Below are 24936 nucleotides of genomic sequence, written 5' to 3'. Positions count from 1 at the left end.
TTCTCAAATCCTACATTGAATTTTATTTGATCAGACAGCCCACTAAATATTATTTTATACTTGGCAATTGGAACCTGAACTAGCAGGGCTCACCATCTCGAGACATCCCCACCGCAAGACATTTCTGTAATCGACAGTGTTGGCAACGGTTTCTACTAGTTCGGTCAATCAAGCAGTTCTTCTGACGAGGACAGGAGTACGTGGCATTGCTTTGCTGACTCCTCCTGAAAAAGCCCTGCAGTAGAATTGCAAAATTCAAGACAAGAAGCTATTAGCCACCAGACTTGTACAGCAGCATTGAAGCAAGATGCTGGATGACACTGATACTCAATAGAATACTGAGTTTGAGCGGAGTCAATTCAAGAAAATAGAGAGATAATTTTATTTCCTGGAGAAAACTGGGTCTTAAAAAAATACACAATTAAAAAAGAAAAAACTATCAAGTAAAAAGGTAAAGAACAACTTATTTTTTGAAATACTAATACAAAGGTATCAAGAGTTACACCTTTCTTTATTCTCAGAGATATTCTTTTAATACAATATTGTGTCGATCCTTTTTCCTGAAGGCCAGAGGTCCCAATTTGTCTGCGTTCTGGCAGAGGTGTTCTTAATTACTATGGAGAAGAAGTGCCTTTTCTGGTCTCAGTATATCCATTTCCTGGGTCAGCCTGAGCAACCTATTTAGACTTTAGGGGCTGGGAGTGCAGCTACCGCTAACCTGTCAGATTAAGCAGTGGTTCTGAGCCCATTCTCTTCTTCTTGACTGAGATGAAAGAAGATTTTGATGCAGTCTCAAAAAACCTACTTAAGGCTTCACATCTTGCATTTTCAATCCCCATCCAGCTCTCCAAAAGACCATGGTATTTACTGCACTGACATATATCTAGTTACACGTTACATGAATTATGTCCAAACTTTATCTCTGAATGCCAGCTACTGGGATCATGAAAGGCATCTCGATCTATTACTAAATGAACTTGGTCAGGTGCCCCAAAGATGTAGAGCCTTCTTGTGTGCAGGTCCCTAATTTGAGCAAGCAGACAAATTTGTGCTGGGTGGCTAAGTTGCCAATTATCCTTATGCGTCTTTCCATATGGTTATTCTGTGGCTGCTTACTGAGGATCACTATCTATCAGGGAGCTCTTTTCACTGCTCTCACAGAAGAACTGCTGGGATGTTTACTCTTCCTAGATTTGTCCCAGAGACACTGCTTCCCAGTACACTTAGGCTGCTTACAGACATGAAAAAAACAAAACAAGCACTTCACTTAAAGCTCAGCATGCCCCTGCACCACACACAGTGTGCGCCCAGAACAGGCATTGCGTTAGTTTGAATTGGCTCATCCAACTTCTGTATAGATTGTGCACTTCAGCAGGACTTTTTGGCACTTTTATCTAATAGCTGATTGAATCAGCTTTTGGTAAAGGCACCAAAAAGCCCCACTGAAACGCCCAGTCTACACAGACGCTGGGGAGTAGGGCTGAACGAATGCCCTGCTTTTTCCGGTAAAGGGCTGTTGTTTTTCTTCCAAGTCTGGCAGCAGCTTTGATGTACAATTTATCAACAAAGTTACAGCTTGCAGCTAAATTTTCAACAGTGAAGCACTGCTTAGAAACCACACTATCTAAGCCAGGGACCTTTAAAAAGCATATGCTCTTAACAGAAAGATGTCAGGTAGCACTTTTAAGGATCAACGGAACTACATTGTATGCTCATGCTAGAAAGAACAGCACTTCATTTGACCAAAATCCAAGCCACAATTTTTAAAAAAGGAACACAAATTCCCCAGAGCAAAGGAACATTCTTATTTAGGATTTGGGTTTCTAAGGATGGGCGCAAACATCTTTGGCCTAAGTGATTTCTTTTTTTTAAAAAGAGACACAAGGTTCTTACATACCTATCCAAGTCAAGTGACCCTTACTTTTTAAACTTGTTAATGGACCTGATTCTCTCACATTATTATTAAAATGCATGCATGCAACCCCTAATGTCAAAGAGTCATTAAAAGAAAGTACCAAAGAATGGTAATTACTTGAAGTAAATTACAAAAAGAAAATTCAATATTTCTTTTGTCCAAGTTCCACTACCGACAAAGGAACTGAACTGGCAATGATCTATCTGCATGGAGGTGCGTCTGGGGGGAAACATAGTCAATGGTTACAATTGTTATAGCAAGCAGCTACAAGTCACGTGTATTAAATTGCAATCAGGATGAACTCAGTGTTCTTATTACTTAGTATTTATCTTGTGGTAGCACCTAGGGGCCACAGTCAAGTTGGGCTCCAATGTGCTGTAAAACAAAAATAAGTGCCATTCCTCATCTCAAAATGCTGTAGCAGTGATGAAATTTGGAGCATTATTTGGCTTGATGTCTTCTGATACAATCATGTTTATGCAAAGGGTGAACTGCTGGCCTCACTAAAGTCAATGTGAAACTCCCACTGACTTCAATGAGGCTGAGATCTCAGCCTCAATCTCTTTTCACATAAATCTATTAACGTATTTCTAACAGAACCAAAGAGAGGTTAGAAAGCTTAGCTTCATTTCTGCATTTCAAACTCCAATTTATACAAAGTATACTGTACTGGTTTTCACAGACTGCCAAAAAATCAAGTTGGGGGGAGAAAAAGGGGATGAGGGAAGGGCAAGAAAACTTTTCATCTGCTAGTCAGCTTCAATAAGGGCTTGTTAAAAAAGCAACTTTGAAATGTAAATAGCAGTTTGCATTAAGTCTATTAATAGTTTCAATAACTTCACTATGCAGTAGTTAGGTGTTACAGACATTTTGGGGTAGACTTCCCTCCCTGGAAGGGGAGAAACTCAACTGCACTTCACTTATGTCAGATCTTACTTTCCACGCTCCCCTTTCAACTAAGGAAGAGGCTGAAATGCTGATCTCATGTTTGGTCTTTTGACAATTTTCATTTAATGAATTGATTCCTACAGTTCATTAACATACCCACTTCCACTTCTGTATACACATATGTCTTAATTAGCTGCTCATTGGCTGTTTAATTACAAGAAAACAGCTGACAGCTGCCTTGCTGCATCTTATGGCAGACGCTTTCGAATGACTATACACAAGCCTGTGACAACAAAGACTTATTCATAATCCCATGATTTATGGCTAATCCTTACAGACTTCCACGTATCATTAAGTTTTGCAGTATTCTCAGCAATTAACAATTAGTAATTTGGGTTTTTTCATTCTGTTGCTTTTTTTGAAACCAAGCTCTCTCAAAATTTCCTAAAAGAAACAAAGACAGTTTATTGTTATTTGAAAAGGATGTAAATATTCAAATTGAATTCGTAGTCAGTATATGACAATGAAATAATTTATTAGTTTTAAAGGGGAAATTTTTCTTTGCAAGTATTTGCTAATTAAGATTAAATGTCTGGCAGCTCTGAAAACAAATGCAAAGAATGGTGCTAAAAACATTTGAAAGAGGCGTGGTCTGCAATAGTGAGCATGTCTGCTGCGTTATAATACACAGCTCCTTATAAACCCACTTTGTATATAGCCATGTCCCATCCCCAACAGCTTACAAGTTTTTGCTGGAAAAATAGTTTAGCCAGAACATTATTTTAAAAAGCTTCAAACAATGAACAGACAGAGTCAATGTAAGTCTTAGAGTTAAGTAAAAGCAAGGAAAGAGTATACGAAAAACATAATAGAAACAGGTTAATACAGGCATAAATCCAAATCCTAGAAAAAGAAGAGTAAGGTAGAAGGGGAAAAACTAATCTTCTTCAACATGACCATATTTCTGTTTTGTCTAAAAAGGCAAGTGAACCTTTCACCTTGAAGAACACGACTAGGATGAGGGCCAGCTGCCTAGCAGCTTCTGAAAATACAAAAGAAATGTCCAATATGGACAGGTCTTACAAAAGTATAGAAAGTAGCCATGTCTGTTTATTTGCTGACAATGTAGGTATGAGCTGTCACTACTGAGAGCAAAAACTGGAAAGGTCCTGTGGAAGGAAAGTGTGTGGCTGGGTAAGCGTGTGTGTGCATGTTTGCTTGTCTGTGTGCATCTATGTGTCTGTGCGCGCATGTGTTTGTGTGTACACGTGTGTGCTCACGCCTGTGTGCATGTTAGTGTGTGCATGTGAGTGCACATGTGTGCGTCTCTGCGTGTTCATCTCTGCATGCGTGTGTGCATCCATGCATATGTGTGTTCACTGCAGGGAGTGTGTGTTTGTGTCTGTATGCATGTGCTGAGAGTGAGCGAGTAGAGTGCACGCCCATCTCTGTGCACGCGTGTCGGTGTGTGTGTGTGCCTGTGTTCATGGCAGGGAGAATGTGTTTGTGTCTGTATGTCCATGTGCAGAATGTGAGTGAGAGTAGAGCACATGCCCATCTGTGTACATACCTGTGTGTGTGTATGTTTGGCCATAGTGGGGGAGGGGGTGGGAAGTAGGGAGAAGACGTGAGCATGTGCTCCCCCACCCCCAGCCCGGCAGGTCCACCCACCCTCTCGCACCAGCACCAGCACCAGGACAGGAAGGGGCCTCTCCCCACCTCTCCTGCAGCCCAGCTCCCATGGGGGTAGGGCCCCTCCAATTTTGTGTTTGCCCAAGTCCCCAGTACACCTTAATCCACCTCTGCGCATGCGAGACTGGCTATGGGAGAGCGGTGCGCAGTGGTGGGTGGCAGCAGCCGCTGGTGCGTGCAAGCCCCACCCCCCAACCCCACTCTGTGTCTGGCTGCTGCCACCAGAAGGGGTATACTTCTTTAAAAAAGGTTGAAAACCCCTGATCTAAGCATTTCATAAAGAATCCTATGGCCCATTCAGAAGTTTCCTTAGCACACCCAATATGATCTGGAAACATTATTTCTTTTTAGGGACAAAGCTTGAGTGCATCACTTCCATCAGTCTTCTTCTAAGAACTATACCTAGCAGATGTTATAAAAGGATTGCATTTACTGATCAGAATTCAAAATTCTCTTCCACTTAACACTGTGCCCAAACTGGAGTCCTACCCAAATCAGCAGCTTCTTCCCCAGTCCTCAAAGGGGAATTGTATAAGTCATAATTGTCATTAGCAATAACCAGATGAGGTTTATCTGTCCCAGAATCATCATCATTATATTGTACTTATATTATCTTAGTCCCAAGAAGCCCTAGTCATGGAGCCATTATGTTAGGTGCTGCATAAACATAGGGGAGAAAAAAAAAGACCATCTCTCCTCAAAGAGGTTATAATCTTCATTATTTGATAGGGAGCTCATTATTGTTTTGAAGAGGTATTCAAGTGCAGGAAAATAAAAGGCCATCAGCATGTAAATATTAAGTGAAATGTTAGTTCTCCCTAAAGAGAAAATTAAATATATACCATTGAATTAAGATGGAATAGCTATAAAAATCATAAAACACTAGGAAATGAGAGCTTCCTGAGCAGCACTGGCCTGTTATTCCACTTGCAGGTAAGATTTAAAAAAAAGCTGAACCTTACTAAATAATATTAAATGTAAAGGTGGCAGAGAGTAAGGCTAGGGTCCAGAATGACTTGAATAGGCTGGAGAGATAGTCTGTAATCAAACAGGTGTGATTCAACAAGGACAAGTGCAAAATCCTGCATTTGGGAAGGAATAACCACATGCACAAATACAGACTGGGGAATGACAGGTTAAGCTGCAGTTTTGCAGCAAAGGACACTAGGGTGACAGTTGACCAGAAGCTGAATCAGGCAACAGTGTGTTCTTGTTGGAGAAAAGGCAACAACATCCTCAGTTGTACCAACAGAAGCGTCACTGGCAAATCAAGGGAAGTGATTCTTGCACTCTACCGAGCACTGGTGAGGTCTCACCTGGATTACTGTGTCGTTTTCGGTCCCATACTTCAAGAAGGATGTGGACAACTTGGAAAGAGTCCAGCACAGAACAACAGAAATGATTAAGGGCCTACAAAGCAAGGGGGGCTTATGAGGAAAGGCTGAAAGAACTAGAATTATTTAGTCTGGAGAAGATCGGGGAGGCACTTGATAACAGTCTTCAAGAACTTGAAGAGTGATCAGAGAGCATGGAGATGGGCTCTTCTCTGTGGCCATAGGGGATAGGACTAAGAGCAATGGCCTCAAGCTGCAGCAGGGAACATTTCCATTGGAGACTATGAGCCACATTTAAAAAAGAATGTGGAGAAGTCAGAGAGGGGCCAGAGGTGGGTGACTAAAATGATAAAGGGCTTGGAAATCGAGTCATATAAGGAGAGGCAGAACAAACTAGGCACGTTCAGCTTGTGGAAAAGGTGCTTAAGAGAAGACATAGTAGCAATCTTCAAATATCTGAAGGGCTGCCATAATGAAGAGGAAAAACACCTTTTTTCTCTTGCTGCAAAAAGTAGGATGTAGACTAATGGCATGAAACTGCAGCAAAGTTGGTTCAGACTGAATATCAGGAAAAACTTCTTTGGAATAGAAGTTAGATTAGTGAGGCAGTGGAACAGCCTGCCTAGGGAAAATTGTGGACTCTCCATCACTGGAGGTGTTCAAGAGGCTGGATAGCCACTGGTCAGGGATGATGCAGGACTAGCTATGCCTCTATTCTACTATGGGGATTTCTTAAGTTTGTGGGCTTTGAAGGTACCCTCCACCCTTGCTGCTACGTGTGTCAGGGTTGGGTTTTTTTAAGCCTTCCTCAGAGGCACTGGGTGTTGGCTGCAGCCAAGGTTGGGGATTTTGATTTGGGTGTGCCAATGCTCCTGTTGGGACTTAAAGCTGAGAGTTCCTGGCTAGACAGTTTTGCCCCTCTGCACAGGGTCAGACCAATCACCATATTTGGGGCCAGGAAGGAATTCTGCCCAATGGTCAGATTGGTATGGACTGTGGGTGGTTTTGCCTGCCTCTGTAGCAAGGGATGTGGCACTTTCTGGGATCTCTTGAGCATATATTAGCAACCTTTACAGAAGTAGGGTGCTGGCTGCCTTGGTCGCCATGCTTTACCTGTGGCAGGTTTGCGTGTTGTATCTTGTGTTGTGTCAGGGTTGACTGTGTAGTTTCCCTAAAAGGTTAGATTGTGGATTTGTATAGGATGGTTTGGAAAAAGATGATCATAACATAGGCTCCTTCCAGCCTGACTTCTCTATAATGCTATGAGGGTGGTCAAACATCGGAACAGGCTAGCTAGAGAAGCTGTGGAATCTCCATCCTTGGAGGCTCTTTAGAGAAATTTGAACAGGCACCTGGCTTGAATGACTTAGTCAGGGTTGATCCTGCCTTGAGCAAGAGGATGAAGTAGAAATCCTTGTGAGGTCCCTTCCAGCCCTACTTTCTTATGATCCTATGAATCTGAATGCTACAACAATGTAGATGTTTCCCTTTATAATTTCCTTTTTATGTTTCAATTAGGAGGAAATAAAATAGATTTATTGTGTTTAATAATGTAAGCATAAAAACTTTGAAGTTCAAGTCACATCAGTGTGAAGAGACTGTAAGAGAGATGAAAATATCCAACTGCTTTTGTTTTTGTCAAAAATAATCTACAGATAACAAAACTAGCTTGAAAAGGCAGCAGTACATCTGTTCACTTAATATGGCCCTGAATCTGCCAGCTGATGCATACAGAACCTAAGGACTTCCCTGGGACTGTGTTGGTGCAAGTATCTGCCCCTGTTAACCAAAGTGAATCAGTGGGACACCTATATCCTCACAGCTGGAAAATTTAAAATAATGTTTTTAATGCAAGTTTAGTATTCTAAGGTAGAGAACTGTAAGAATGTGTAAAACTGCAATGACCATGACAACAAATAAGCTGGAAAGCATGTTACAGGAGGGGGGAAAAATCCTGTCTGCTTCCCACTGGCAAAAGCCAAGGAATAATAGTTATCTACCACCCAAAATAACTCCTGTGGGCAAGACTTTGTTGATGCACCTATAGAAGAGCACAACACAAACAGATTTCTTCTTTACTCTCACATGTCATAGCATGGGATTTTAAAACATTACCTGAGCTGTAATCACCTGAACACTAAATGCAACCATCACCACCAGCACTCCCATATTTGGCACTTGTTGCAGGTTAGCCATACACCAGGATTAAAGAGATCTGGATTCCAGATATCAGTTGTTTCCATATTTTAGAAGAGAAATGAGAGTAGCTTTGGCCTACATGCTGCACTTTCACCCAAATACAGTATCAAGAATCAGTTAAGGACTGTAAGGCGAGATCCATGTCACTCACTGCTTCAAGCCTTATAGGCTTAGCTACCGCACTAGTTACTTCTCCTTGGACACCCACAGCTATTGGCTACAATACTCCGGTGCTGTGCTCCAAGATCAGGAGAAATCACTTCCCTTCATTGCAAGGGCTGCTGGGTGAACACACTGCCTTAATGGTATTGTCTTTTGTTCCCTATCCCACTAGCAGACCATGGTGGGATTCAAGAGCAGACTAAGTGTTCCCAGAACATTGATTTTATGTAGGAATCAGGGAAACCAAGTTACCCTGAAGCAAGTGCAACTCATTCTGACTGCTGGAGATTCAGAGAAGGAGTTTTCCTCTGATAAGCAATGTAGGAATTTACACCATGAAAGGAACAGCCACTCTTATGGAGGGAGCTTCAGTGAATGATTCAAGATTCATTCTCATGACTGATAAGAAGAAGCAATGGGTTTCTGTTTCTACACAGGTGACAACATACCTGTTAGCTGGAAGCTTTGGTAAAATGACACCTGCTCACTGTTCCAAAACCCTTCAGTGATACGTTTTCTGGCATCATTCTGTAGCTTATTAAATGATACTTAGGTCTGTCCATCAGCTCCTAGATGAATAAGCTCCTGGGACTAGAGTGAGGATCAATTCTGCTAACTGATGATCCTGTCCACCTTGAAGATGTAGACAACTGTTCCATTCTACATTGGTCCTTATGCCACCTTCTTCACCACAATATCAGAGCAGCTTCCTACAAATGTATTAAGTGGCATGACTAACATGTTATGGGTGGTTCATCCTCGTTTTTCTTCTCTCCAGGAAGGTTGTGTGCAAGTATAGCATTTTGATTTTTTTCCCCTCCCCATGCTTCCAAGCTGCTACGTGTTTACATAAGAGAAGTTAAGGAACTGGGTGAGGAGATGGCCGTGTGAGACAAAACGAGAGGTGTGTGTACACGACACTTTCAAGCGGGTTAAATGCTTTTGCACCGCTTTAATAGTGTCGGTGTTTGCACACTTCGGCAGCATATTCCGCATTAATTCCAGCTGCTGTAGGAAATTCGGAGCTGCCTGCCTGTCTGCCTGAGCTGCACAGGGGTCCGGTGCTTCCCTCTGCAGCTACAATGCCCCCTGCGGACCGCCTGAACCGGGTGCCTGTGGGCGGGTGCCACCTGGGGGGGGGGGCGCCGCTGCCGTGGAAGGAAGCACTACACCCCCCCCCCCCCCCCCAAGCCCAGGGACCGCTCCACCCGCTGGTGGCTAGATAATCACCTAGCCAGGGTCGTTTGACCCCAGCATCCTTTCCTGCCCATGGCAGGGAGTTGGACTTGATGATCTGCTCAGGTCCCTTCCGACCCTACAACTATGAAAGGCAGAGACTTTGAACTTAACTGAATATGCTCTAGAAATCCAATTCACAGAATAAAGTTGTTGGTGAGAAAGGACTTCTATTTCATACGCTTGTAAGCACTTGAAAGGCACTGACTAGGATTGACTGCATTATTCTTGACTTCCTCTTTCACATAGAGTGAAAGAAACAGGTATCCTTAAGAACACAGACAAATCAGAGTACAGAAAATCTTGACTGGTTCTTTCGTTGCTTCGAAAAGGTAGATAATCTTTATTTGTGAGAAGGGGAAAGAAGTCTTGCCCACTATTGTACCCAATATGGACAGGACAAGTAGTTGGTTTAGCCAACTGTTTTTAATTACTGAATGAACGTGTGTGAGAGTGGAAAACCAACATGTTTCTCATTGATGAGATTCTCTGTAGAACAGCTTTTCCAAAGCCACTGCAGAGATGGCATGCACTGTACGTACAACCAGCCCTGGCCCATTTGATCTCCGTAGGTCCCATCACTGAAGCAGTACATAGCCTGGGAAATCCTTGGTTTCCATAAAGATCTCTCACAAATCTTTCCTGACTGAAATATATGTCAAGTGAAAAAGGTAAATCCTGTAAAGAAGGAGAGCCCAGTAGGAAAGCACAAGAGAACTCCCTCCTCTCCTTAACTATTGTAGTAGACATTGGGCCATTAATTGAGTCTCCCTCCATAAGTTTGTCTAGCAGAGGGGCAAGAGACTCATCTTCGACAGCAGCTGTCATGTCACCTGTGCCAGCAGGAGTTGCAGGTGAGAAACTTAGGAAAGAAACTGAGTCATCCATCTCAGCCTCTGAAGTGTGGGTTAAAAAGCCTATCAGTACTGGTCTTAGAGCAGCAGGTCTCATACGAGAACACAATGCCTAAACAGCAAAAAGGCTGCAGCATGAATGTACAAACTGTCTCATTACCAGGTCAGCTGCATTGTTCTAAGCTTGTTTACATCCAAATTGGCCCATCTGTCAAGCAGCCAGGACCAAATTAAGCATTAACTCTGATTTAATATTCTATTGAAAGAGACTCACAGAGTGTTACAGCTGCAACTGAAATCCTAGTTTAGTGGAGCTATTGAAGATTCAGGTTCATAAGAAAAATCAAAGCCTAAACCTCATGAGGAAATGAATGGCTCTGTGATGAAAAAACACTACCAGCAGGAAGACTTCAATATCAAAGTATGAATCATATGACCTATACAATTTCTTCATACCATACTGTTTCCTATACAAGATAAAATATATGTACAAGTCAGTGCTGTAAGTTACAAATGCATGTTTAAATTAAGATACTTAATAGCCTGAGACCTCCTTAACACCTTTCAATTAGGACCCCTTGAAGCTTAAAACGGAGAGAAGGCACATAAAAAACAAACAAAAGCTCAAAAATGCCACATATCCCCAGAATCTATAAAACTGAGTCTTTGTAGCCTGCTGGAAATGATTCCTCTTTCTATACTTCTATTTATTATCAGTTTCACTGTGAGGGAACATGTAGAGCCCAGAACACAAGTAGAAGCCTCCGATTTTGAAAACTGTCAAAGGATTTGGGGGGGGGAGGGGGAGAAATCACAAAAGGGCCCTGCTTAAAAACCAGATCAAAACATGGTGTTTTAAAAATTTTTCAAGCAAAAGTTAGTCAATTCCACCGCCAAGCAAATTTTGAAATTTAATAAATGGGGAGAGGGAGGAATCAAACTTAAAGGCTAAACAAAGATGTCTTAAGGCTTAAAAAAAAAAGCTTACCTTGCAGCCTTCACATGTAATGACACCATAATGGATTCCTGATGATTTGTCTCCACAGATCTTGCATGGAATAATTTCAATTTGAGCTGCAACAGAAGCACACAACCAGTTAATTACATTTCCTTTTAAACACCTTATAAAAGCATTCCCTGATCAGCATTTGTACAGTGGAAACTAATAACCTGCTAAACATTATACCGCATTAACTATTCATTGCTGAACTGTGAGGGTCCCCCTGGAGCCTTGGACTAAATTATGGCTGCTCGTTATATAATAGCTTTCGGGTTATTAAAATGGGTCATTTGAGAAGGTGTTTAAGAAACCACAAGACGGCTAGAATCAGCATTTCAAATCCAAAAAAGTACAGGAGAGATCACATTTTGGCCAAAGAGATACTGAAAGGTTTCCCTTCAATCTACTTCCTTCAGAGCCATTACAAAAGGCCATAAAACCTTGTCCTGGCTGAAAACCCAGGATATATGAACAAAACACTGTACACAGAAATGTTACAGGGCCATCTAATCTACAGTACAGACCAGTTCTAGAGAGTTAAATGCTGTAAATACTAGCAGTATTTTCAATTAAAGAATCAAAATGCATATAAAAGTGTTTGCATTAATACCAGAGCTGAAGACTACTTAATATCCAGGCTGAAAATATGGCAGTCCTTTAACTGCCTTGCAGTTTATCTTCCCTTATCTCCCCTCTTCTTGAGAAGATGAGCTCTGTGAAAGCATTGCTTCTTTATCTTTGAGATAAAACAGGCTATTCCAACTTTTCTCTAAGCCTAATCTGCATAAAATGAACAGTTCCAAACAGGTGATTTTACCACACCTTCAACTCTCCTATTTAATCTGAACTTTCATTTCTACCTAGGAGGACTTTTACAGGCTTTTCTCTTATGCCTGAAGAAGTGTGCTTGTGCCCGCAAGCTTGCAAATAAAGAGGGGTTTTTTTGCAATAATTTAGTTGGTCTAATAAAAGATATCACCTCTACCATGAGTTCTGATTCCTTTTGCTTCTTTATCAAATTTTCTGCATACAAGTTCATCAGAGTCAAGTTTACCATGCTATGTAGCTCTTCAAGCACATCTTTAAAGCATGGGGTACCTGTCTGGCCAAGCGGAAATGATGTGGAATGTGCATTAACAGAAAATCTGTTCTTCAGACATAATATACACATCCAACCCAGTACTAAATTCCATTTTTTAAAATGGCATTTGCCAAAGAGCTGTCAATTTATACACATTTTAACCAAAATTTCTGAGAAAAGTTTGTGCAACTTGGTGGGACTAGCTTACCCTGATTTCCATTCAAACTTGATCTGACCTGCTCCACATAGGAGAATCTCACAGAAGCTGGTGAAGTTTCTCCAAATATAATGGAGGCTCTTACCATGATTTACTTACTACCAGAAGAGCAGTTTTAATCCAGTCAAACATTGCCTCTAGGAGATGTATTTATTTTGGTAACTTTGTAGCTGTCCAGCATCAGATTAAGACTATGATATCACAAACTTCATCAAGTACTTCATCATAATGTCTCTGGGTACCTTAATATTATTCTCAACAAGGGTCCATATAGTAAATTTGTCTGCTTTCCAGACTAGGAACTATTATCTGTACTGTTAAGCCCCACATACATTAAACTATGTTATGAAAATGCTTATTATTAAGCAAGAAGCATCTCTCAACTCTGCTCTCCACTCTACCTAAATGCAATCTTTCTAAGTATTGGATCAGGCTTGATAAAGTATTTTGGCTGTAATGTTGTAAGTGAGCATGCTGAAATCTGCTTGAAGCATGTGGCAAATGCATGTAAAGTGCAGTGAACAGAGCAGCTACTGAACAACACTGACTTGCCTCTGAATCAAACAGCAGCTAATATGCTCTGCTTATTAGTACCCAACAATGATGCGACTACATAGCGACTTTACTGACATTTCTGCATCAGTGCTTCTCAAATATGTTCCTAGTATAGAATCAGTTGCATGTGGTGTCCTATCTTGGACATCTCCTAATTCCTGATGTTAAATCCCATGCTTTCCCTCGAGAAATTCTAACTGGCTGAAATGAAAGTGTCATATTAGGACTCTTAAGGACACAGGTCCTCCTTCCTCAGCCTCTGAAAAACCTCCTAATTTTACATTGCTGCTCAGCTCACACAATGGACATAATGGGCAGGAAGCTACAAAAGAAAGAACCATTGCTGCATATTATTTTATTAACATTTTATGTACATTAATTATTTACAAAAACAAATTGCATACACAAGTGTTCATGAAAGAAGCTTTGCAACAGGAAACAGCATTATCCCCTCTTTACAAATAGAAAATATAGGCATAGATATTAAACAACTGCCCAAAGCTGCATAGAAATTCTGAGATCCATTTCTGAATCTCAACTCCAAATCCCAGGTCAGCACTTCAGAGCAATGTTTGCTGGTGTGCATAACCAACCCATTCTAACACCTGTTGGAGGTCAATAGTAAGACATAAATAAACCGCAACAAATTTTTATTACTCCATTTTTGTCTATGTAATCACTGCCTTTTTACTGGTAGAAACAGATGTAATAGTTTGTATATCATCATCATCAACAAAACATTAATTAAAATTCCTACCTACGGTCTGTCTACAAAGTAGACATTTCTTTTCATACAGTTAAGCAACAGGCTATCGGGAGTACATTTGTGAAGGGAACATAACCACACGGTGCTGGCCCAGTGCTAGTTTACCAGGACTATAAAGAGGTGTAATAATTATATTAATACATTGCATAGAACATCTAAGGCAGGGGTGAGAAAAATACGGCCCACAGGCCGGATCCAGCCTGCCAAAATATTTGATCTGGCTTGCAGGTGGGCAACTGCCAACCCACTGGATCTGCCCACAGTGGGCCAGCAGCTCCAGCCACTGCGTTGTGCTGGGTGGAAGGGGGGACTGCTTTGGCCCAACAGCATCAGACGTCAGTTGTGGACCTGGGTGGGGCTTCCCCCGCAGCAGGTGGGCGGTGGTGTCAGTTCTGGATGCCACAGGCAGGTTCAGAAGCCCGATTGCAGAACCTGCTGGCAGAGTCCACAGCTGACCTGCAGCCCTCCCAGAGCGGTGGAAGCTCCCGCCCAGAGCCTGACCCGAGAGGGAAGGAGGGGAGTAGGGGAGGGGCAGGGAGAGAGATGGATGTGGCCCTTGACAGGTCCGCAAAACTCATTAAGTGGCCCTCCATCCGAACTAATTGCCTACCCCTGATCTAAGGCATAAGGAAGAAATGGTTAGATCCTGGCCTTGGTAACATCTACTAATTGTTCCAAGGGCACTAAGTTAGGTACAACAACTTCAGAATTTCAGAACTAGATTTCTAATAATCTTTAATACGCTTACATTCAATTACTATACAGCATTTAATACCTCAACTTTTCACTTCTGAGCTACAATACAGTTGGACAAAACTCAGAAGCATAAATTGCTTGCCATAACCAATTGTATTATAAATTAATGCATGGAAAGACATCGGATCAATTACTGCTCTAAGTGGTTGCTTGTGCAAATCCACTCATTAAAACGGAATTCCTGTCACAAGTTCATACACCTTCTGTATTAAAGGGCACAGATCCTTTATACCCAGAGAATGCAAACTGTCAGTATGGAGACTATGCATTTTTATTATACGAGTGAAAATGTTACTGTCCTATTTCTCATTTTTAACTCTGCTGTGCAAATATGTACTTACTAAAATCTTGTTCATATGCAAACATGACACATGGGAAATATTTTGTGTATCAAGAATGTTACAGCTTGGTAGCATGCATTCCCAGACTTACTTAAAGCTTCCTTCACTATTAACGTTAATTGTGCCTGTTTAGTATTTACACATATTTATACAGTATATTTTTCTAGGTTACATAAAATACTGTAATTCATGTTTTAGGCTAGAATTAGCCTAAATTACAGTTTACAATTCCAGTCTCCCAGGGTGGTGCTCAGACTGATTTTGGTTCGTGCACGAACAAATTATTTCTTAAATATGAATTGGAGAAAAAATAAACTCTTGTGGTTGCTTAGGAACTGCTATAGATACCCAGGTGACAGATGTAGTTTGTATTACCAGATTAGAGGCCTAGGAATATTCAACGTTCTGGAATACCAGCGGACCAGAATACTGCTGAGAGCCCTGTGCAAGGAAGAGGACACATTGGCCCCCCAAGACACTGTATGGAAAAGATGCACTAAAACAGTAAATACAGACGCAAACTAGCCACACTTCACCAGCTGAGCAAGCCACCATATAAATAACTTTTGAGAACAAGAAGTGGTCACTGAAGGTCTGAGACAGTCCTGAACAGACAACCAACAGAGGCAGAAGAAACTCACCAGCCACAGGGGTCCAAATGATCCACTGTGACCTCCTGACCTCTATGGTACCTTTAAGGCCTGCTGTCACATGACAATGTCACACGCTAATATTATCCCTATTAGACTCCTGGGAAGGGAAGTAAAAGGCTCCTTTACATTTGGGGAATTTAAGTGCAGAAGATACTGACTTTAACAAGGTCACACAGGAAAGCCAGTGGCAGAAGAAGAATTCAAAAGTCTTGTAAGTAGTCATGATGGTGTCCTAGCCACTGGACCATCCTCCTCCTCTCCCAGATGTCATTATTTTGGTGTTTTATGAACTGGTTCTCTTGCTTCAGGGTGGCCCAGTTCTTACTGGCACCTGTATAGGAAGCTTTAACAGAAGAATTCTCCCTTCATTTCCTCCCACTCTCTGCGTCATTCCTTCGTACCTTTGATCCCAGAAGAGTTTCCTACAGCTTATCTGTCCAAGTACCCTCTCACTACCCCTCCTGAAACTCACTTCTTCAGGTAATCTCTCCTCACCCTACTTTCCTTCATGAAACACTAGCTCATGCCTTACGTCTGAAGCATAAGCTCTACAGAGCTGAAAAGCGCACCACTGCCATTTTCTGCATGCGCATTTCACCACTTATACACTTGCAGGCAGCGCAGCACAGTGCGTATCAACTCACGTGCAGAGCAGACTCAATCAATTGAGTCTGCTCCAAAGCGTCAGGTTTCTGGCACGTCCCAGGACAAAAAGGTATGTATATAAATGCCACTACAGTCTAACTACCCTCCAATCCAACAAAGCACCTATGTGCCTTATCGATACGAGTAAGGAGCTGGTAAATTTTTCAGATGAACTCCCCCCTGCCCCCAGTGGAAAAAAGGGTTTTTCAAAAACAAAGCTGTTCTTTCATTTGATAACATTTTTCATTTTCAATTTTTCAGAAAAAAATCTTTTTCAAAACTGCTTTTTAACCTCCTTTTTATTCCTGAATTTTCAGAAACATTCATCCAACTGGCAAAAGTTGGAAATAATTCAGTGCTTTAATATTAGCGAGGAAGAATATTTAAAGGGAAAAACACTGAAAAGTGAAAATTGACCCCACCTCCCACTTTTTTTTTTTTAATGTTACCCAACTGAAAAAAAAAATAACTGGAAACATTTAGACAACAGCTGAGTATCATTAGAAAGTGTTCTTGCCATTTCCCTTGTGCACACTTTCAGAATTCCTCATGGGAAAATCAGAATTTCTGGACAGAAAATTTTCAGGGCTTTCCCCCATGCCTAGTTTTCCTAGTAGTAATGGCAATTAACTTCAGCACATGCTCCAAATGCATTATTTATGCTCCACCAAACAAAGGTAGGTTGAAAAATTTGTTGAACTGGGCCCTACATTTCAGTCTTGCAAGATACTAAGCAACTTGCCTCTGATCCAGCAAAACTCATAAGCACATGCTGAACTTCAAGCACGTGGAGCAGTTCCATTTAATCCAGTGGGAGAGGCTTAAAGTTATGGTCAAGGCTATGTAGGGAATGCACAGAAGTGTAAGGAACTGGACCCAGATCTTCAGAGACCTGCACCCATGCTTTAACAACAGAAGTCACACTTCCTCATTATATAGTAAATGCTAAAGAACCAAGTTGCATGTTTTTCACTTTCCAGGTTGTGCAACATTTCACAACCCATTCATCCATCCACACGGCTTTGAAGTAAACATTTTATATAACCCAGATAACCTGCTTCGGAAAGCCTACAATTTGTGCCAAACATCATTGCTACTGTTGTTTATAAGTATATTGATTAAATTACCAGTCATACATAATCACTGACATTCATACACATTCACTGACAAACAAGGATACCACGTGTAATGTGGTATTTAAGGCAACAGAAGATCTGCTCACAAACTGAATTAACATGGAACAATTTTACTATATAATATTCTAATCTCCCTGCATTTTCAGCTTCATTACCTAAATAATTTACTCTGTCATGTACCCTAAGTAATTCAAGCTGGCTGCAAATTACTCTCCTCCTAACACCTGCAGTTCACAAATACTGCAATTCCAATAAACCAAAACCTACTGGTAGCACAATCCCACTCAAATTTTAAAGTTACATTAATTAATTTGCCTCTTCATATACATGGAAGTATTTTAAACCTCACCCATCCTTGGCCTGCAGAAATGGCTGGAACATTTTTTAAAAAGTGCATGGTATTTGTTTTGACCGAGATCTGCTGAACCACATTCTGCTCAGCTGCTAGTTATATTGTAAGCACTGTGAGCCAGAGACCGGATTTTGTTCGGCATATAGCACCCCCCTGTTGTGGTGTTCGGGCCTACAACTAGAACTTCTGTGTGCTAAGACAATGCAAGTTACAATAATACAACTTGGGCTGCTTCAAGATCCTTTGAAGTCCTTGGGTGTGGTACATGGGTGGAACAGAAAGCAGAATATGGGCAACAAAGCTTTAATTAAAAACAAAATGAGTGACGCCTCTGAGACAGAATGCTGCACTGTCCTGTCTAATCTCATGCCTGAGCATTGCTAGACCCCTCTCAGACTGCTGCTCGGCACCGTGCAGGCATTACATACCATTAAGAAATTATCAAGCAACTGAGATGGTAAACATTCTGGTGCATGTTTTTAGAAATCCTTTTTCCTGCTGACACAATATGAGCCTGCAAGATTAACTGCTAGTGAAAATCTAAGCCCTTCCACTTCTATTGCCTGATTTGAGTATGTCAAAGAAAACCCATGCTCTTCCATTTGGGTTCTCATATACCTCCTTATCCATTCACTGCTCTACAGTAGACCATGGGATGCTAATACCAAATTTAAGTTAAAAGAGTTTAAGGTACATTACTGTATTAAGGAATTCATTCCAAAATAGTTATTTTAACTCACAGTAAATGCAGACTGTATGAAAAACAAAAATTATCTGGATTCCACAAGACACATTTACACTGTTTTTAAATGTGGTTTTGTCTTGCGGGGGGGGGGGGGGGGTTGAGGATTTTGAGGGTTTTTTAATTATTTATTCCTGCTCCCTGCTTGTGGGGCATATCCAGCTCCAGCACTGTCTCACCAGGCCCAACAGCTGACCCTGTGCACTAGATCAAGCAAGCAGGGCATCATGGGGCCCAATTCTGGCCCATGGGGACAGATGGAGGCAGCATGAGGCTCTGGGCCCCAATTCCAGTACATGGGACTGGCCAGGGACAGTGCAGGGACCCAGGACCTGATCCTGGTACATGAACCCGATCCAGCCTGAGGACTGACTCCATACCATCCATCCTCCCATGAGGCCCAAAGGTTGAGTAACACTTGTGCTAGATCAGGAGTGTTTAACACTCAGTCAACGGGCCAAGTTGGGCTCACAAAGCCATGATCTGGCCTATGGGGCTCCCCAGTGGGCCAGGAAATTTGATAGCAGAGAAGCGGTAGCAGTTAACATTGTCACCCCTCTCTCACTGCCAAATTTTCAAGCCCTGCATCATGGCCTAGCCTAAAGCTGCTGCCATGAGGCCAGATCAGACAGGCCATCCTTTCCCCGCGCAGTCAGAATGGACCCAGGCTGTTACTTCACACTGCATACTGGATAGGGTTTACCAGCTGCATTCAGTTCATCAACAGACCTGGCATGACCTGTCTGGCCTGTGGGATGAAAAGTTTAGGCACCACTAGTCTATCCCATTAAATAATTGCTGGAAAACTTTAAGCTGAAAAAACATTAGAAAAATCTCTTAAAATGTAGAATGAAAATTTTAAAAAGGACTAAAACCTTGCTGGAAATTCTACAAATGGCTAAACAAATTCTTGTTCTAAAAATAATGTTCTCAGAAATAAAAAACAAACAAACCCCAAAACCCTGCTATGTAAAAAGGAAACTCTCTGATAAGATAAAGCAGCACAATCCTCCACAATAATCACAAACATACAGGGAAGAGATGATGTTACGTTAGCAATAAAAAACTGAGGGGGTGGGGGATGGTAGGGGACATTTGACAGTGGAAGTACACAGCCTATTCCTTTTCCCAGCCTTGCAACCAGCCAGCAGTTGACTTGATGTTCTGATATTTGCAACTGATCTGACAACATAGCAGCTAGCTACTGAATTAGGTGTTATGGGAAAACTAATATGTATGGAGCTATGCCCCTTTCAGTCAGCTGATTAATGCTGAATTATATCAATTTTCTTCCTATGTTAAAGTTCTAACTCTCCCAATTTTCTCGCTTTTACCTCTACCAATAGAGGTGAACTAATTTCTCCCTTCTGTCTTCCCAGACCTATTTTGTCATCTCCATGTTTTAACTGCCGGGCATCCAACATTCTTTCACAGGTCTATGCACACTTGGAGTTTTATCCTTTTTTTTTAAACAAACTTATTATATCATATATGGTATCAATCACTGATCTCATGCATGCAACTGGTTACAGCAACGAACATTTAAACCTTGTAACTTTCTGTACAAGTTATATCCATTATCTGCCTATATAAGGCAATTATTTGGGCTGAAGGGCCACTTGAGGAGTCTTTGAGGGCCAGGGGGAGCCCCCTGTCATATGGAAGCAGGTGAGAGTGAGGGGACATGGGGAGAGCCAACTGATCCTATCCAGCCTGGGGCCTATCCATAACCAGTGCTGGGAGTGTCAAATGGAGCAGGCAGGCAGGGTCTCCATGGAGACCAGCCTGGGATGCCTGCAGACAGGGCACACTGGGCCAGATGGAGGGGATGAGGTGGCAGGTGGGCAGGGAGCAGCGTCAAGGATGGGCGGGGGCTGGGGCCAGGATTGCAGGGTGGTGACAGTCACCAGGGTCACCAGGTAGTGACAATGTCAGGGGCAGAGCCGTGATCCGCTCCCCATACATCCCTGCAATGGGCATCAGTTCTATGGGCAGGGTGGCAAGTATGGGGTGGATGGACCAGGGTGCCCAGGGACTGGGGCCAGGTCCAGCAGTGGCGGCTGCAATGGAGACACTGGCAGCAGCAGCTGGAAGGAGCCTCTGCTGTGGGGGCTACAGGGAAGCCAAGTCTGGACACAATGCTGCTCCTGCCCCACTGCCCAGCCCTGAGGACTACAGCTCCTGGTATGTCCAAGAGCCATATGCAGGGATAGGGCAGGCTGCACTCCATGCCCAGGGGTGGCAACACTGGCTACACATACTATGACCCGAGGTGCCCTTGGCACCTGGGTCAGGTAGTGTCAAGGGATCCAATGTGGGCCAGACATAATCACCTGGTGGGCTGGATCTGGCCTATGGATACAAACCAGGTGCCTATTTCCTTTTGAAGGTGCAGTCACACACTCAAAATTAGACCCCACAGATAAAAATACAGTTCTCTGTGTTATGTAGAAAAGATAGTTGCAAACTAAGCAGCAATACTGTCACAGGGTAACAAAAAGAAACACAACCTAATTTACATTTGAAACTGGATGATCTTGTTTTTATTTGTTCCCAGATACTTGCCAAAGGAATGACAAGTAAAGATTCTAGCTTTGGATTGCAGGCACATTAATGAAACCACACTACAGGCTAAAATATGACAGCAATCAACTGAGCAGTGCTCACAACCGAGCAGTGCTCAGTCTATGCTTAAAGAAGGATTTGGACTGTCACATCCAGACAGATTCCACTGTCCATGAGTAGCAAAAGCTATTTTCTTGGAAAATCACTTTTCACTAACTTTAAGCACATGCAGTCTAACAGCTTCACTGTTTCATGAAATACATGAAGTTACAGAAGTTGAAGTGATATTATTAAATTAAGGAACTTAATTTAAGAACAGATTATTTACACCATTAGTATTTTAACAATACATCAAGACAGAATTGAAAGCTGCTCATGTTGCAATGTTCTCTGAGGACAAGATGACATCATAGAAAACCCAAATACCAGAATCAATCACAATGGAGATGATGATGCAGTCACCAACCACAGCACATAGAATAACCATCACTTCCCACAGCTACAAAATAACCAAGTAAAATGTAAAATGTATACTAACAAAAGGGAAAGAGTGGGAGAAGGAAGAGGAGCTGCTATGCTATTTTCTATGCATTCCAAAACTTGCACTTTTTAAGACTGGTTTGATTATATCACATGGCAAGAAAATGTAATAGAACAGCAACATTTCCTATAAGATCTCATGTAAAGAAGAGCAAAGATTCCTTGTCTAGCAACTCAGCAGCACTTGCTGGCTGTCATGAAGTGCCCTCCAAGTGGTTGCTTGCTTCAGACAGCTGTGGCCTTGTCTGGTCTACTACAGTAGTGGTTCCCAACCTTTTTTTTTTTTTCTGTGGACTGGCATGGGAGCAGGACAGGGCACACAGAGCCGGCTGCCTCCCTCCTGGGGCTGCTCCATGGCTCAGCACGGCTGCCGCTCACCCAGACAGACAGGGGTCCATGCTGGGAGCTTGTGCCATGACCCAGCATCCAACCCTTTGTGGTCCGGTACTGGGCCGAGGCCCAGTGGTTGGGAACCTCTGTCCTGGACTCCCCCTTGAAGCCAGTCCAGGCATGTCTTCTGGAGCAAAGGGGAAGCCTGAGCTCCTACCCACTCTGAGACCCTGGCATTTCAATGCCTTCTTGGGGTGACTGAGGGCAGACTACAATTCCAAGCAGCACAGAACACTGTCTCTTCCTTGGAGTCTCAGACCAGCAGAGACTCCCTGTGTCTGACAAGGGTGCCTGCACCTGAAAGCTTGCTAAGAGCTTTTTCCCAGCTACTCAGTTGGTCTAATAAAAGATACCACATCTAACCAAAGAACCTTTGCCTGCTCTCTTCAGTAAAGGCATTTACTGGGACAATGGCTAGCTAGCCAGAGGTTGTTCCTTTTAGAGTCTCTCCAGCTCCCTAAAGCTTCTCCACTTCTTCCAGTCCCTAGACTCTTATGGCCTCAGACCTGATAAACTGCTTTTTCCAGCCTGGTATCCCTTTTGTCATGTTTATCTGCCCTTGCACCTTCTGGGTGTTGGCCATCTTACCTCTGTTGATATGTTGAGCTCACTTCATCAGATGCTGTAAAAGGCCATTCACAGAACAGTGTATCAAACAGAGTGATCTTAATATAAAATACCAGGAAGGGGTGAGGGGGAAGTAATTAAACCCACAGGAAAAGGGGGGGTCAGAAAAATTAATCTAGAAAATGGGATAAGATTCTGTAGTTAACAGTATAGTTTAGGGAAGGTTTCTTGTTCGCATTTGAGTTCATTTTTAAAGTTTTGCTGTTTAAGTACACCTACCCTGAGGTCAGTGGTGGATGTCCAGGGACCTTAGTGTTCTGCCACCGGCTTGTGCGTCTTTCTGGAACTGGTGTCAGATTTGTGTTAATTCACTCTGAAATGTAGGGATCACCCTGTCTGTCCAGTGCAGACAACAGAGGGGCACCGTAAAAGGTGATGGTATATATGGCAACAGTACAGGTACAGGTGAATGAACTTGGGATGTTATAATCCACATTACTTGGACAAGGTCTGTATTGATGAGGGGACATAGCTTGCATCTGGGTCCACTGCAAGCCCTGGTGCTTTAATGCAGACAGCAGTTAGGAAGTCTGTTACTTAAGAAACTCCATTTGAGATTTGGGGGGCAGTGGTGTCTGTAAGCCAGGACAAGTTTGTTCCCCAGGGGCTACCTTGAGGTGGTTCTCCTTTTCTAGGAGGGGCTGGAGATCATTAATGTTGCGCATGAGCCACATAATGTACTAATGGGTTGAAACAGTATGCTTAATAGAAACTCCGAGACTTGAATTTATGATTGTTAGATAAAACAACTCAGTAAAATTGGCCTTCATTATTTAAAAAAAATAAGCAGCTCAGGGACTTTCAAGAAATGGGAACAAAGGGCCTTGTTACATGTTAATTTTAGGTGGCTCCTGCAGCTCTTAACCCCTGTATTTTCCACGCATTAATAAGTGAAACTAGTTTTAAGCACCCTTTAGGCAGCTCAAAGTTACCCTACTCTAGGCTAAGAGTATCTCTGATCTGTTACCCAGCTTGTGTTATACCAATGTGTAGCCACTCTATGCCATGTCAGCGTAAACACTCCACCTGCCCCCACGATCTCCCCACTGGCCCAGATTGGGCCCGCTGCTCCCCCAACCCTCCCAACTGGGCTGATGTTCCCATCCCCAGTAGCTTAGACCAGCTCGCCTTCCCCACCCCTCCCCAGCTTAGACATGGGTGTGAGAGGCAGGTGAGCCACGAGGGCTGGGGGGCAGAGGGAAAGCCCTGGAGGACATGGGGGGAAGCCCAGAATGCGAGGGGAGCAGGGGGATTCTTACCTTTCAGTCTTCAAGGCCCCTGCTGGCTTGAACGTGTGACCACTCCAAACTTGAGCTAGCACTAACACTGATCAACATGTGAACAGCTCAAAGTGCAATGTGTAACAAGGCTCCTAGTGATTCTCTTAACACATACTAGTTGTTACAGCTCAGGACAATAATCTGTGTTGTACCAGTACAAAGAGGAGGATAAACTCCCTGCTTCCAAACATCCTGGGTCTTGAAAGCAAAGTCCTATATATAATCAATAGACCAAAAGTAGTTCAAGGCCCTACACATTTTTAGTGGAGTCTCTTTGGGAACAAATATTCCTCCAAACACTATCCATATTTTCTGAAGTGCTTTGAGATCCTCAGATCAAAAAGGCAAGTACAAAATACTACTGCAATTTGTCTGAACTCTGGCATTTCACCTACAACTTAATTGTCATTTAAAAGGAAGCAGAATTATACAACTAAGAAATACTGCTCTTGATATAGGGATGCAAGGTATTTAGATATACCTCTATCAGCATTTACATTTAATAAAGCATATTCTTTCTGAAGAATCAAACCCAAAAGCAGACCATTGTAACAACAATGGAGAACAGTTTCTATACTATATTTATTCTATATGCTTTACTGAATAAATGCATATAAAATAAGTACAAGACTAATCAATTGATACCAGATACTGTTCCAGAACACTAGGATTAATTTGGTATTTGTCACCCCTAATTTCTTCCTGGAGATAATTATTTACCACCAGCCACTTGTGAAAAGAAGTGCAGGCAGCATGGACATTCATATGGTCATACTGTATACACCATGCTGCTCTACTGCTAGAACAAACTAATCTGTACATTCTTTTAAAAAATGAGCTGTTAAGTCAACATATGCATGTGTTCTCAGCAGTGACACCTGAAAACTAGTCATCCTGTAGCAGTATACATCCCCTTACATTTTTATCTTCTCGGAGAGAGTAGTTTTCATAGCTTATTTTCCTTATACTATTTAAAAGTAAGAGTATTCTAATGTTATGAATAGGTCTCT

The 24936-nt window shown here is 42.3% G+C and overlaps 1 protein-coding gene across 3 annotated transcripts in view; it reads right to left on the bottom strand.

The window, feature by feature from the left end:
• The window catches only part of RORA (RAR related orphan receptor A), a 605658-nt gene that overhangs the window by 28000 nt on the left and 552722 nt on the right, over positions 1–24936 (bottom strand). For all 3 annotated transcript variants that reach the window (XM_059714789.1, XM_059714790.1, XM_006259377.4), the window contains 2 exons: positions 11269–11354; positions 94–235 (listed from right to left, as the gene is read on the bottom strand). In XM_059714789.1, coding sequence (XP_059570772.1) covers positions 94–235; positions 11269–11354 — 228 coding nt within the window. The remainder of the gene's footprint in view (positions 1–93; positions 236–11268; positions 11355–24936) is intronic.

Source organism: Alligator mississippiensis, chromosome 11, assembly GCF_030867095.1.
Source record: "Alligator mississippiensis isolate rAllMis1 chromosome 11, rAllMis1, whole genome shotgun sequence".
Classification (NCBI taxonomy): domain Eukaryota; kingdom Metazoa; phylum Chordata; order Crocodylia; family Alligatoridae; genus Alligator; species Alligator mississippiensis.
This window is presented reverse-complemented; position numbering and strand designations above follow the sequence as displayed.